At 52.0% G+C, this 15,106-nt stretch overlaps 1 protein-coding gene across 1 annotated transcript in view; it reads left to right on the forward strand.

Annotated features, from left to right (window-relative positions):
* RAB4A (RAB4A, member RAS oncogene family) overlaps window positions 1–8,018 on the forward strand; it is a 9,310-nt gene extending 1,292 nt beyond the window's left edge. Inside the window, exons 3-8 of the mRNA XM_015559999.1 lie at window positions 1,278–1,392; window positions 1,949–2,011; window positions 3,340–3,494; window positions 4,592–4,687; window positions 5,314–5,448; window positions 7,454–8,018. Coding sequence (XP_015415485.1) covers window positions 1,278–1,392; window positions 1,949–2,011; window positions 3,340–3,494; window positions 4,592–4,687; window positions 5,314–5,429 — 545 coding nt within the window. The 3' untranslated portion in view covers window positions 5,430–5,448; window positions 7,454–8,018. The remainder of the gene's footprint in view (window positions 1–1,277; window positions 1,393–1,948; window positions 2,012–3,339; window positions 3,495–4,591; window positions 4,688–5,313; window positions 5,449–7,453) is intronic.
* Window positions 8,019–15,106: the final 7,088 nt, after the last annotated feature.

Genomic DNA, 15,106 nt, shown 5'->3' on the forward strand with positions numbered 1-15,106 from the left:
AAGAGGCAGCGTGGGTGTCTTGGCCAGGAGCTTCGAGGACGGATGAAACTCTAGAAATGGCTTCTGCTCCTTTGTTGCCATCCACCGAGAGTGGGGCGGGACCTCTGTTGAGTGGTGTGGCCCCGGGGGTGAGGCACGGACCAGGTTACTGATGTGCACTGGGCGCTTGGTCCGTGTGTCCTTACCAGTTGCTGAGACAGCATCGTACCGACTCAGAACAAATACCCAGAGGACCTTGGGGCAGGCGCCAGCCTGCCTGCCCACCTCTCTCCCTCCCTCCCCTGATGGTCGCCGCTTACCTCCTGACGATGGCTGTCAGCTTCCACCGCCTTCCTCCCGTGGCCACGGTGAAGCAGGACGCCCCTGGCCTTCCGTCATCACCCCTTAAAGGCTCTGACTCCGAGGTGTGCTGGTAGCTTGCTTCTAGCGGAGGTCCACGCTGGCTCTGCCCCGCCTGGGCGGGAGGCCGGACGGGAGTCCGTGGTGACCTTGACCTCCGCCTGCAGGAGCCCAAGTTCAGCTGTCACCTGGGCCCCGGGCTTCTGTGCAGTGACCTTTGTCTCGCAGTGTGAAGAGAAGCTGGTCGGTGGCCTGGTAGCCAGGGGCGCGTTTAGCCCATCCTTCAGCACCACACGTTCTGCAGGCAGCTCGTTGCGGGTGGGGTTAGCAAACTGCTTGTCTGCCTGCTCCCTGCCATCCAGGCCCATGGTGTGGCTGCGCCTACAGCCCATCCCAAAGCACCGCCGCACGGCACACGCTCTGGAAGCTCACAGCCGCACTGCACAGAGTTCTGTTTGAGTTGCTTTTTGATTAGTTTTTTTTTACTCTTACCTTTTTCCTCCTTAATCTTTGGTCTCCATCAAGTTTCTTTTGGGGGCTTTTTATTGCCTCTTATTTCTTTAGAATGTTTACCAGTCAGTTAGCTGAAACTCCCCCTCCCTCATTATTGGCCGAGTCGCAGGTCTGTCCTGGGCAGTGGGTCCTTGAAGGCGGCCCGGGGATGTAGGGCAGCTCCGGTGCGAGCCCGGCCCGCATTCGGCTCGCGCTTAGGCTGTGAATGTCTGGTTTGTCGTAGGGGGTTGAGAAAGCGCTGTGTTGTCTCTGGGAACAGGGACTGTGCATTGTGTTTCATGCTTACCAGCCGACCGTTGAAATGAATGGCTGCGTGATGGCATTCTCCATTGGTTAAGCCTTGACCTCTGTGTCGCTTGTTTACATCTGTAAGCCTGTTTCCTTAATGTTCTAGAATGAAATGTCTTGTTCTTTTTCTTTTCCAGTCAAAGATGACTCCAATCATACCATAGGAGTGGAATTCGGTTCAAAGATAATAAATGTTGGTGGTAAATACGTGAAGTTGCAGATATGGGATACAGCCGGCCAGGAGCGATTCAGGTAGCTCTCTCGCTCTCTCTCTCTCTAACGTGATGAAACTATTGAAAGATTGCATTAGAAATGGTCAATGACTATGTTCTCCTAACCTGTGCGGCCCCCCAGCCCTGTGCTCAGACGTTAGGGACTTCCCCTCCGAAGCTTTAAGAAACAAGCAGAAAGTCAGTTTCTGGGCTGCCTCCTGCACACCCCGCACTGGGGATGAAGCCCGCAACCCGGGCATGTGCCCTGACCGGGAACCGAACCGTGACCTCCTGGTTCACAGGTCGACGCTCAGCCACTGGGCCACGCCGGCCGGGCACAGCGTCCACTACCTAAAGGGTCCATGAAGTCTGTCTGGAGGCAGTGCTCCTCTTAGAGCATGACTTGTCCCAGCTGGTGTCCCACCCCCGTCGTCCCTGTGACCTGATTAGACAAGAACAGCTGCTCATGTTCAGATTCTGAATCGTGTCTTAAAGCGGCACCTGGCTGTTTGCCAGGCCCAGCGGGTGCTCTGAGCAGAACATGGGGCTCAGTGGCCCGGCTCTCGGTGGTCAAAGTGAGCGCGTGCCTCTTTCAGGTCCGTGACCAGGAGCTACTACAGAGGCGCTGCCGGGGCCCTGCTCGTCTACGACATCACCAGGTAACGCAGCCCCGCCCGGTCCAGGCGCACCTGCGCCCAGGGGTGCCCCGCGGCTGTGGGGCTGGGAGTCGGGGAGCCCTCGCCCTTTCCCTTGGAGCCTCGGAGGCTCGGAGCCGCCCTGCCAGGACTGCGCCCGTAAAGGAGCGTGTGCGTCAGGTCAGAGGAGCATCGCTGTTTGTTCACACGATGCTTTGACACGTCCCTGAAGGTTCTCGAAGGGCAGCCTCACCTGGGTAAACTGTTCACAATACTTTTTTTCATATTTTTATTGAGTTCAGAGAGGAAGGGAGAGAGAAGCATCCATGATGAGAGAATCATTGATCGCTGCCTCCTGCACGCCCCCTGCTGGGGATCAAGCCCACAACCCCAGCTCTTGGCCGGAATTGAACCTGGGACCCTTCAGTAGGCAGGCCGACGCTCTATCTACTGAGCCAGACCGGCCAGGGCTATTAGCAGCACTTGACAGTGACAGGCTGTGGCTCCCATCGCCTGGCAGCTGGTCCCGTCTGGTCACGTGTGGCGTCCTCGGGCGAGGTGCTCCCGCTTCCTTGTCTGTCACGTGGGTGATGGTGATGGTGTGGTCCCCGTGGGGTTACCGGGCAGCTCAGTGAGTTAATACAAAGCTCCGGCACATCATTGGGGTCCCAGCCAGCACTGTCCTGTGTGTGCCTGTCATCTCATGTCGCAATGAAAGGACACTCGCAAGTCGGCTCCTAGGTCTCACTCGCCCCATTTCAAGTGCTCAGGAGCCACGCGGTGCAGAAACCCTGATGGCCGGGCTGCCTCAGACCCAGCACCACGCTCCCCGCTGGGCTTTCTGGGTAGGAGCTCGCCCACTAGAGGGCGCTGCTCTAAGGGCACCTGCCTGCCCGGGTGTGGGAATGAGGCGCTCTGACAGGTGCGCAGCTCCGGCCTGACCCACCCCACTCACCAGTGGCGACAGGTGCAGCTGGCGGCCAAAGCGTGAAGGCTGCGGCCATCAGGGGCACCAGGAGAGGCGCCCTTGTACAGAGTCACAGCGGCCTACCTACCAGCAAAGCCCCGCTGTGACCTGGCAGCGAGGGAGCTCCATGTCCCAGGAGCTCAGTCAGTATTTGCAGAAAGAAGGATGGACGCAGGGACTTCTCCTTTTGCACCTTCACGGGGCAACAGAAAGCAGCAGAGCGAACCCAGTGGGTGTGGTGTGCGCGGGGGTCGGGCCGGCGGGTTGCCTAGAGGTGCTGGCGCGCCCCGGGCACGGCTGGCGCAGTGTGAGTGTGTGAACGAGCGGGAAGAGTTGCTGGTTGTATAAAATACATGTATTATTCTCACAATCTTATGTTACGCAGCCGAGAAACCTACAATGCGCTTACTAATTGGTTAACAGATGCCAGAATGCTCGCCAGCCAGAACATCGTCATCATCCTCTGCGGGAACAAGAAGGACCTGGACGCGGACCGGGAAGTGACTTTCCTAGAAGCCTCCAGATTCGCTCAAGAAAATGGCAAGTGACCTTTGACCTATGGCTGCTGCTCTGATGGCCGGTGTGGGGGTCATAGCATTGCTTTCAGCGCAAAATGGCTCCTGGGGTTTTAAGGTTGAACTATATTTAGGAAAAGCAGGCCTTCCTGTTGTTGACTGCAGGCTGAGACAGTTAGCCTATTTCACAGTATGTCCTCTGCCCACACGGTTACTGCCATGGTAAAAGCGAAGGTGTTCATGTTCCGGGATGACTTTCAGGCTAGGATCTTTACATGTTACCGGTCTTGGTTTAAAGGAAAATGGATAACAGAATTCTTAAAGGCTCTTGTCAGATGATGTCATGTTTTTGATGTAGTTTGACACTAAGATGGTGTATCAGGTCACATCCATGTTTCTCTCTCTTCCTCCCTCCCTCCCTCCCACTCTGTCTGTAAAGCCATGGAAAAAACATGCTCATGTGAGGATTTTAAAAAGATAGATAGGTAGATAGATTGGTAGATGAAAGAAAGAGAGAGAGAGAGAGAGAGAGAACGAACATCAGCCACCATGAGCTCATAAAGAAGCTGGTTAGGAATACAGAGGCTCAGACGTGGAGGCTCGGGGGTTTAGGTGTCCTCTAAAGGCACCTCCTTTCCCACGTGGGGAACTGGCCCCAGAGGTGCTGCAGGAGCTCGGGCCGCTGCCTGCTGGGCTGGGGCTGCTCTGTGCAGAAGTGGGAACTCGCGGAAGCCGTCCTCATGGTCAGAATGACAAGCTGCAGTGTAGCCCCCCAACGTAAACACTTGTACGTTATATCTGGGGTGACGTGAAGCTCATTGTTACGTGTCTGTATGCGCAGCCCGCCTGGGCCCTCACCTCGCGTTGGCTCGCTCCTTCTCGCCCTCACATGGAGGTGCTGGTACCAGATGCCAGTGCTTCTCAGAAAAGGGTAGGCTGCTTCTAACATTTAAAAATAGATATTGACACTCATTGGTTTTGTGTTTACAGAGCTACATGGTTTTAAGTAATAAATGACAGTCCACCTGCTACTCGAGGGCAATACTAAACAGGCTCTTAGGAATTGGGAGTTCTGATCGTCTCCTAAACATGGCTGTGCGTTTTGTCTCCTGTCCCTTTTAGAACTGATGTTTCTGGAAACGAGTGCCCTGACGGGGGAGAATGTGGAAGAGGCCTTTGTTCAGTGCGCAAGGAAAATCCTTAACAAAATCGAATCAGGTAACCTTCCCTGGGCCGGGCCCCTTGGGCATGTGGGTCGTTGCCACAGATAACGCGTGAATAACCTTTTATCAGTCATTTCACGCGTGTGAATGTGTGTAGGATCAGATCCCGGGGGGACTTGCTGGTCAGGGACCCCCAGCTTCTGGAATGGAGGTAAAGGCCGCCAGCTCCTGTCGGGGCTGCAGCAGCTGCCCTCCCTCCCTCCCCACCAGGGGCCAGGAATGAGAGGCTCCTTCCACTGAGCCCTGCCGGGGGTGTGGTCACACTTGGGTCATTTTACCAGCCTGGTGGGTGAAAGGGATGTCTTTGTAGTTTAATTTTACATTAACTTACCTCTGTGTGCATCATATAGTCACATGAATTCCTAAGTTAACAAGTACAAAGAAAGGGTATAGTGACAGGCCCCCTCCCCTCCACTGCTGCCCGCCCGTCCCGTCTGAAGTCAGCCATTGTTACCAGTTCTCTGTGCCTTTCAGACCTCTGTGCCTTTGCAAGTAAACTTGCATGTGTCTATATTTTCCTAGGAGAAACGGGGTGTATATGCATGATAGATATTTGTTCCTGAATGTATTTGGGGATCACAGAAACAAAAACCTTTTTTAAAAGACTCGCTTGTTCCTCAGGTGAGCTGGACCCAGAAAGGATGGGCTCAGGCATCCAGTACGGAGACGCGGCCTTGAGGCAGCTGCGCTCGCCGCGCCGCTCGCAGGGCCCGGGCGCTCAGGAGTGTGGCTGCTAGACGCAGCTGCAGGGCAGAGGTAGGTGCCCCAGCCAGGGTCCCTGCCACCCCCCACCCCGTTCACTGCCTGGCCTTCCGCACGCGCCTCACGCGGGGCCTATTACAGGCTTTGCAGCTACATCTGGGAGGGAGATGCGGGCGCATCATTAAGTGTTAGGTGCTCTCAGGAGTGGAATACTCTCTCTTCTCAGGCTCACATGGGACATTCACCAAAATACACTACATTCTGGGCTATAAAACTCACATTAACATATTTAAAAGAAAACAAACCATACAGTGTCTATTCTCAGACCACAGGGAATAAACAGAAGGATAACTGGGAAATCCAAAAACATGGAAATTAAACAACATACTTCTGAATAGCTCGTGTTAAAAAAGAAATCTCGAGAATTTTAAAAATATTTTAAGCAAAAATTTTTTTTAACCCAAATGAAAATCATAACATAAAAATTGGGCGGATGCAGCAAAAGCAGTGCTTAGAGGGAAATATATAGGACTGAATGCATATATTAGAAAAGAAAACCTAAATACAGTCCCCTATGTGTACACAGAGAAAAGGAGGAAAAAAGAGCAAATGAAATCCAAAGCAGGCAGAAGAAATAAGAATTAGAACAGAAATTGATGAAATTAAAACTAAAATCAGTAAAAAAAATGAACAAAACCAAAGCTAAAAGATTAATAAAATCAGTAAGCTTCTAACCAAGCTAAGAAAAAAAGATTGCAAATTACAAATATCAAAAGTGAAAAAAAGAACATCACTAAGCAGGTCCTATGGACGTTAAAAGGAAAACTGAACAGCTCTACATCCACAAATTTGATGACCTAAAAGGTGGTTGGCGCACTGGCTCGGCAAACCGCGGCTCACGAGCCACATGCGGCTCTTTGACCCCTTCAGTGTGGCTCTTCCACAAAACACCGACTGCTGCGCATGGGCCACGAAGTTTCAATCGCACTGTACGTGGGCGCCCGCACGTGGGATTTTGTGGAAGAGCCACACTGAAGGGGCCAAAGAGCCGCATGTGGCTCACGAGCTGCGGTTTGCCGACCACAGACCTAGATGAAATAGACCAATTCCTTGAAAGACTCAATTTGTCAAAACTCACACAAGAAGAAACAGACCATTAGAATAGGCCTACTAATATATCTATTAAAAATTGAGCCAATGATTAAAACCTTCCAAAACAGAAAGCATCCAGCCCAGATGGGGTAACTGGTGAATTCTACCGAACATTTAAGGGAGAAATTACACGGATTTTCTATACAGTCTCTTTCTTAGGGCAGATGCAGAGGAAATGCTCCTTAACTCGTTCTATGCGGCCAGCATTGCCCTCATTCCTAAACCAAAGACATTACAAGAAAACAACAGGCCAATATCTCGAACACAGATGCACAAATCCTCAAAAAAATATTAGCAAATGAAACCCAACAGTGCACAGAAAGAACCACATACCCTCTCAAGTCTGGGCCACCCTGAGGCGCTCGCTCAGGAGCGAAGGAGGGGGCGGGAGTTGCAGGTCGGGGAGGCGGCTTTCTGGGGTGAATTGAAGTCTGAATGTGCCTGTTGCTAAAAGAGGAGGCTCATTTGTCAAATTCGCAAGTGGAGACTTTAACTTTGTAAAATATACTTTTTTTGGATGTCAGAGAGAAAGGAAGGGGCGGGGGGAGAGAGAGAGAAACATCCATGATGAGAGAGAATCACTGACCGGCTGCCTCCTGCACGCCCCACACTGGGGATCGAGCCCACAACCCGGGCATGTGTCCTGACCGGGAATTGAACTTGACCTCCTGGTTCATGGGTCGATGCTCAAGCACTGAGCCACACTAGCCAGCAAGATTTTAACTTTAAAGTGTCCTCTTTTTTCCCATTTACCACAGTGGACTTTTTACAGATAGTCAACATTATCTAATAGGCAGCCATTGAAATAAAAGTTGGAAGTATTCACTACTCCCTTTGGGGTTTTAAACTGCTTGTTTGTACATTGACAGTTATGCATATTTCTAAATCATTTCTTCATGTTTTTTAGGTGTTCGAACAGTGGTATTTGGGAAACAATCGTTGGAGCTGCAGAAGTTTTTTTACCACCATCCTTTTCTACTTTATGCAGAAGTAGATCTTTGTGCGGAAAAAAAAAGTGATTGGGTGTATGTAAGCCTTTAAATGTGCACAGCAAACCACGTGGTAAACCGAATTCCATGGACAATGCCATGATGTGTACATGTATGTAAACTGTCCTGTCCCATGTTCCCTTCCCCGGGGTTAATCCTGGCTGTGAACTGTACATACTCGAGCCCCCGTGTCCCTGCAGCATGGTATCTCATGTATGATATAATAGAATGTTACAGTAACGGCGGTCCAATATTTTATTTTTTGTAACCACATGAACGAAAGCCCGCTGGTGTGAGTGCGCCTTGCCCCTCGCGCTGGCCGTGTCGCACGTGGGTGATGTTCGTGACCTGCTCGGCGGCGGTGGCCAAGGCAGTGCGTTCATTCCATTGGCCGCGGTCCGCGGGGCGTCGCGGGGCCTCGCCGGGAAGGCTGCCCAGTAGTTACTCACGTACCGAAATAAAGCCGAAGTGGAGTTTTCCTCCAAGCCTGACTGTCCCGCACTCTGTTGGTTTTAAAGCATCTCCATCCGGGTCCACGCAGGAGGGAGGCCCAGTCCCTGCTGTTCTGGGCTGTGGCCCACCCAGGCCCCGGCTTCACCAGCCGCGGCAGCTGCTGCTGCTCAGCGAGGGTGCTGGGCAGCGGGCCCCTGGGCCCCACACCCGCCCACACGGGGCCCCTGGTCCTGCCGGAAACCGCTCCTGGCTGCTGTGCTTCGGGGGATCGGGGCTCGGGCCTCACTGCCGCTTTCCAAGCCTGTTTCTGCCCCGGGTTCCTTCTAAGGAAACCACTCAGTGGCGTTGATAGTAAAGGGATGCCACTGAGACTCCGCACGGTGTTGCCGAATACTTCACGCCTTAGTCATTAAGTCCACACGTCAGGCTAATTCACATGAGGCTGACGGTGTATGTGGTATTGCAAGGACTCGTTCTAATATTTTAAAACGTCAATGAAAAACATAAATAGAACCTTTCTTTCCCGCTGAAGCTGGAAAGGAAAAGGCATCTTCGCTCGGATGTGTCTTCCACTGGCCTCTAGTTCCAGCCGAGGCCACGTCACCCCGGCTGCGGCTGCTCTGCGGTCTGGTTTTGTTCAACAGCGAGCGGCAGTACCGCCCTGGGAGGTACCTGGCATAAAACATCAGTACCCATCCGTCTTAGCTTTCCCTTTTGCGTTTAAAAAGCCTGAGTATTTTACTCTGGAAAGATGGAGCAGGAAGCCGGTTCTCAGACGAGGCTCCCGGGTCCACCTCCCTGGAAGCCGTCCGGCCAGTGCCTGTGGCCTCGTCCTGGTCGCCTCGTCCTATGACGGCTGCGCCTGTTGCACAGCGGCTCGCTCGGCCCGGGAGTGTGCCCCACGTCCTTCGTTCACCGGCAGGAGTGTTTAAAGAGAAGTGGGAGGCTGGTTTATAAGCGAGTCTGTAAGCGAAACCATAGGTACTGCAGACGCCTTCCACATCCTTTGACCAATAAAAGTTGCTGGATTCCAGCCCCCGATGGTTCTCAGGGAAAGCATTCAGGGGAGGGAGGGGAGCCAAGGGGATCCGAGGGGATCGGCCAGTGCAGGGCTCCCTGGCACCGCCAGCCAATCCTGGCTCCCGACACCAGGGTCGTGTCCTGCAATGGTTCAGTTCCCATGCTGTCCACCTGGGGGCAGTATCGACCCCACAGGTTGAGGGCTTAGTCCGCCTCACAGGCACACACCTCAGGGGCCAACCACAAGTGTCCAGGTGTTCCCTGTGCTGACCACCGGCCATAATCCGTGTTCCCACACCCCTCCCTGGGTGCAGCTCGCAGCGGTTCTCAACCTGTGGGTCGCGACCCCTTTGGCGGTCGAACAACCCTTTCACGGGGGTTGCCTAAGACCATCCTGCATATCAGATATTTACATGACGATTCATCACAGTAGTAACATTAGTTATGAAGTAGCAATGAAAATAATTTTATGGTTGGGTCACAACATGAGGAACTGTATTTAAAGGGCCAGAAGGTTGAGAACCACTGAGCAAGAGCCGTGTGGCTCAGTGGTTAAGCATCAACCTATGAACCAGGAGGTCACAGTTCCATCCCCGGTCAGGGCACAGGCCCGGGTTGTGGGCTCCATCCCCAGTTGGGGGGCGTGCAGGAGGCAGCTGATCCATGGTTCTCTCTCATCATTGATGTTTCTCTCTCTCTCCCTCTCTGAAATCAGTAAACATATTTTTTAAAAGGAAGCGGTTTATTCTATAAGCAGCAGCCGCACAGGCTTGGAGCACCGTGGTTATGGAGCAGCCGCACGGGAACCCCTGGGACATCAGGAAAGTGGGGCGGGAGGGGTGCCCTCGGAAGGCGGAAGGCGTGGGGAGCAGCAGCCTGGCCTATTTAGCCAGGGCCCAGGTCCTGCGGAAAAGACCCAATGAGCTTCAGCTGCTTTCACTGTTGGCTTAACAGGCTTGTTAACACGTTATTCCTTAGAAAACCTGAGTCTTTTTCTTATATATGCAAATTCGGCAATTTTATTTACTTACTCCTCATTCAAGGATTTTCTTACTGATTTTAGAGAGAGGAAAGGAAAGCGAGAGAGAAGAGGGAGAGCAATGCGAGAGAAACATCGACCAGTTGCCTCCCGTACCTGCCCCCACCTGGGACTGAACCCGCAACCTTCTGGCCTAAGGTACAACGCCCCCACCCACGGAGGCACCCGGCCAGGGGGAAAGGGTCAGTCTTTTAAGTGAAATTTCAGGGTTTTTATACTCTTCTCCCCAAAAGCTCAGCACTTGAAATACGGTAATATTCACAGCACCTTCCGAGCCAGGTTCAAGATCCGGCCAGTTGCAGCCTGCTCCCACCCCCGGGCCCCAGTCTGGCTTAAGAATCACCAGTTTGGAATCTCCAGGCGGGTGGGGGAGGGCATAGGGAGAGTGGGAACGTCGTTTATGTCTGTTCCGTGTTTTCTCTAGATTTCAAAAGACAACTAATGCAGCCCATGCCTCCGGGAAATCAGGAAAACGGGTCACTTACCGGATTGATGGTTTATTCTAAGAGGCAGGAGCTCAGGAATCGTCCGGTGAGGAGATGCGCAGGGCAAGGTGTGGGCGAGCACAGAGCCTCCGCGCCCCTCTCTCCAGGGTGCCCCGCTCCCCAACCTCCTCTGCGTCCCCCACCCAGCTCCTTGCCCAACACCAGCCTCCAGCCTCTGTTCCCGCCCCGGAAGTGGGAGGGCAGGAATGAGAGCCCATCCTCCAATCACAGGCCGGCTCCCAGGCAGCCAGCCCCATCCTCAGGTGTATCCACGCATCACCGTATTAGCATACACAGGTGTGTTGGAAAGGGCTGTTGCAGGAATGGACAGCAAGCCACCCAACACTGTGTCTGTTGCTCTTTCTTCATTCCCAGCGTTCCAGACTTCCTCCTGGTATTCTCTCTTTTGTCTAAATTGCATCCTTGCCCGGCCAGCATGGCTCAGTGGTTGAGTGTTAACTAATGAACCAGGAGGTCAGGGTTCAATTCCCAGTCAGGGCACCTACCTGCCAGAGTTGCCAACTTGATCCCCAGCCGATCAATGATTCTCATCATTGATGTTTCCATCTCTCCCTCTCCCTTCCTCTCTGAAACCAGTAAAATAAAAATTTTTTAAAAGAACATCCTCACCTATTCCTTTAAAGCAGCTCATCTGGCCGTCAGTTCTCCACGTTTCCTGTACCTGGTCGGGCTCCTGAGGGACGTTTCACTGGGTATAGAATTCTGAGTTGACAGTTACTTGCTTCCAGCACTTTGCATGTGCCACGTCCTCCTGGCCTCCCGCGATGAACAAACTCACTGTCGTTTGAAACGTCGTTTCGCTGTAGGTGATCTTTCCTTTTCCTCTAGTTGCGTTCACAATGCACTTTGGTTTTCAACCGTTTGTGATGGTCCTGGGGGGGGCTGGGATGTCTCCCGTTCACTCCACCTCAGCCCAGTGCTATGGAGATCAGTCCCAGGTGTCCCCCAGGGGGTCGGCCCAGAGGCCAGCTCAGGTCTCCTGGGTCTGCTATGCGAATCAGGACCAGCTCCACGGGTGAAAGGTGTGAGCAGGTGAGCGGGGCAGGGGCGAACCTGGGTCCACAGATAAACTTGGTGAAGTTACATTCCTGAGTTCGTCCCTCTCTGCACTACCTGCTGGTTCCTTGAGACTCCCCGTTACTGGGCCTTCAGCCCCAAAATGCCCACTTTTGTCACTGAGCCATGCCCTTCAGAGAAAAAAAAAATCACATGGCTCAGCCTCACCCTCTTCGCTGAAGAAGGAAGTTCCTGCCTCGGACCCGGGCTCCTGCAGGCTCCCCTTGGCAGCCACGGGGTGAGCTAGAGGAAAAGGAGAGAGAGGGGTGCCCCCCCCGCCCCCGCTCGCTGAGTGTTCACAGCTCCTTCCTGTCCCTCAACCAGACGTCGCCACCACCCGGCACCTCTGTGCCCACGGCTGCACTGTATTCAGGCTGGGAGATACCAAGCCATTTTTTAAAGAAGATTTTTTTAATTAATTAATTCTTTTTAAAATATATGTTTATTGGTTTCAGAGAGGAAGGGAGAGGGAGAGGGAGAGAGAAACATCCATGATGAGAGAGAATCGTGGACTGGCTGCCTCCTGCACGCCCCACACGAGGGATCGAGCCCGCAACATGTCCGGGAATCGAACCGTGACCTCCTGGTTCATAGATCGACGCTCAACCCACTGAGCCACGGATAGTTCGACTCAACACCCGTAGAAAGTATCTAACGCATCTTGCTAAACTTTTCCCTGATGACACACCCATCTATCTAGGAGTGGATGTGACCGCACGTGTTGTGCTCACCAGAATCCGTCCCCACAAAGCAGAAGGTCCAGCGGGTCACAGTCACTCACTTTATTCACATTTTTTTCCAAGTCACTGAGATACTAAATAGAAGCAAAAAGCAATACATGGATCTTAGAAAAGGCAGCCGCCGCCCCCAGGGCCTGATCGGTGAGACCGGAAGCGCCCGGGCGCTGTTCCTGCGGAATGGTACTGAACGCGCAGTGCTCACACTGAACTTACCGCACGGGGAGTTTTGCCAATTATTATTCTTATTTTTAACCCAAAAAGAAGCTTCTAATGTCTTCCTTCAGGTGTCCTGCCTGAATGAACACCTTCATCCAGGTGTTCCCACCTCATACTAGCGGGCAGGCGGGGACAGATTGAGCCGGGAACCTCCACGCAGCTCCTGGCACAGAATTCGCTATGAAGCACACACACACCCTGACCCCCAAGAACCCCCACTTCCTCCGATTGCACAAACACACACTTCTCGTGCTAACATCCTGAAGTGTCAGGCTCACATTTTCCGGGACCACTTTTAAAATATCGAACGATCGCAACACCATCCCAGGGTTCTTCTGCGTCAGGCGTTAGCGGTTTGGTCCCCAACCAACGCAGAACCAGGCTTTAGCCACCGTAGCACCATTTTAAATCGAGTCCAGTGACGTGTAAAATGATCCACTAAACGATTTTTTGACCAAAGCCGTCAACAAGAAAAGTCTTTATTTCTAACATAGCCATCACCTCACTCCCTCTTCACCGGTCATACTTCGGAATGTTTTAAGGATCAGGCACTGTAACCCTCCACATATAGAATCTCTCCCCAGGAGAGCATTATCAATTTAAAGAAGGAGAGAAATACCCTAAAGGTTTTTTTTTTTTAAACCTACAAATTGTGCAGTATTCTGGTTTTGTGGTTTTAATATTATATTTTTTATTGATGTCAGAGAGGAAGGGAGAGGGAGAGATAGAAACATCCATGATGAGAGAGAATCATGGATCGGCTGCCTCCTGCACGCTCCCTACTGGGGATCGAGCCCGCAACCAGGAATGAACAGTGACCTCCTGGTTCACAGGTCAACGTTCAACCACTGAGCCACGCTGGCCAGGCCAGTATTCTGTTTTGGATGTTATGGTTTCCAATAACCCAGACAGCCACCATTCTCCCGGGGGACTTAAGTTACCTGAGTTTCCCAGCATAAAAGTAACAAAGCTATCTATATTAATAAAAGGCCTGAGGCCGAAACACCATAACGCCGTAATGACCAAAGACCAGCGCGGGTGGGCGGGGCTGCACTATTTTGTGCGCTGGGCTTCTAGTTACATATAAAGTGGCATAAATAAGCGCCCACTATAAGATGAGCCATTAAGAGAATTCCTTTATAAACTTTTAAAAGTGTTTCTATGTGCTTAGGAATTTTACGGGGAGGGGTGGCACCCACCTACCCAGAGGTACCAAATGAGAGTCGTCTTTCCGGTCTTTTAAAAAAATAAAAAGAATGAATTCCATTTTACGTCTCATTCACCTAGGTCCAGCGAGTGCCAATGTGAAGCCTTTGACCTCTCTTCATAACAGTAACACAGAAACTTGGCAAATTGTTTTAATTCCGAGCTTAAAGCCAACATTTTGGAAGTCTATGTAGCAATGTTTTTATCCCATCGTTTAAATATCCCTGGCTTCCCGAGCAGTTTCAAACTTTGCACCATGAAAGGGGATTTTACACTACCTGCTTGTCTTGCAAGTCCGCCCAAGACTTAAAGAACGTGATTACATATTCGTTTCTAGACCATCAAATCGTTACAACTTAAAACATTTCATAGGCTCCAAAGTTAACGTGAAACCTTAATGACTTGGACACAGGAGGGGTCTCACAATTCATTTGTGTGAATCTACTCATGGTTCATGCACATTAAAATTACTTTAAAAATCTTGGTCATTTGTCCTTTATTTAAAAAAAAGGGGGGGGGGGCCTAGCTGGTTTGTCTCAGTGGATAGAGCGTCGGCCTGTGGACTGAAGGGTACGGGGGTTTAATTCCAGTCAAGGGCACGTACCTCGGTTGCAGGCTCCTCCCCGGCCCGGGCCCTGGTCAGGGCGTGTGCAGGAGGCAACCAATTGATGTCTCTCTCACATCGATGTTTCTCTCTGTCCTTCCCTCTCCCTTCCACTCTCTCTAAAAATCAATGGGAAGATATCCTGGGGTGAGGAGAAGGCGGCGGGAAAGGGCCAGTATCGCCTTCTAGGTTTTCCCAGATCGCCCCCTGGGCTGTCAGGAGTAAGCTCATTCAATACGAGTGTTTCCTTAAGGAAGGGGTGTGGCTTATTGAAAGCCTGGAGGAAACTGGGTCTCTTTTATTTAAAAAAAAAATTATTAATTTCAGAGAGAAAGGGAGAGGGAGAGAGAGAGAGACATCCATGATGAGAGAGAACCATGGATCGGCTGCCTCCTGCACGCCCCACACTGGGGATGGAGCCTGCAACCGGGAATCAAACCGTGACCTTCTGGTTCATAGGTCGACGCTCACCCACTGAGCCACATGGCCGAGACAGACAGTTCCACATGATGACTAGGCCCCAGCATGAGGGTGCCCTCTACCTGCTCCTCTCTACAGTGACAGAAGGGGTGGAGACTCCTACCCCCAGTGGACCATCATCTGTGCTCTTTATCTCTATCTAATCTAAAAAAAGAGGAACATGCAAATTGACTGCCCCTCTGCTATGCCCCAAGCCATGCCCACCAGCCAATCAGAGTGACTATATGCAAATTAACCCAACCAAGATGGTG

This window comes from Myotis davidii, unplaced genomic scaffold (genome assembly GCF_000327345.1).
Source record: "Myotis davidii unplaced genomic scaffold, ASM32734v1 scaffold875, whole genome shotgun sequence".
NCBI classification, from domain to species: domain Eukaryota; kingdom Metazoa; phylum Chordata; class Mammalia; order Chiroptera; family Vespertilionidae; genus Myotis; species Myotis davidii.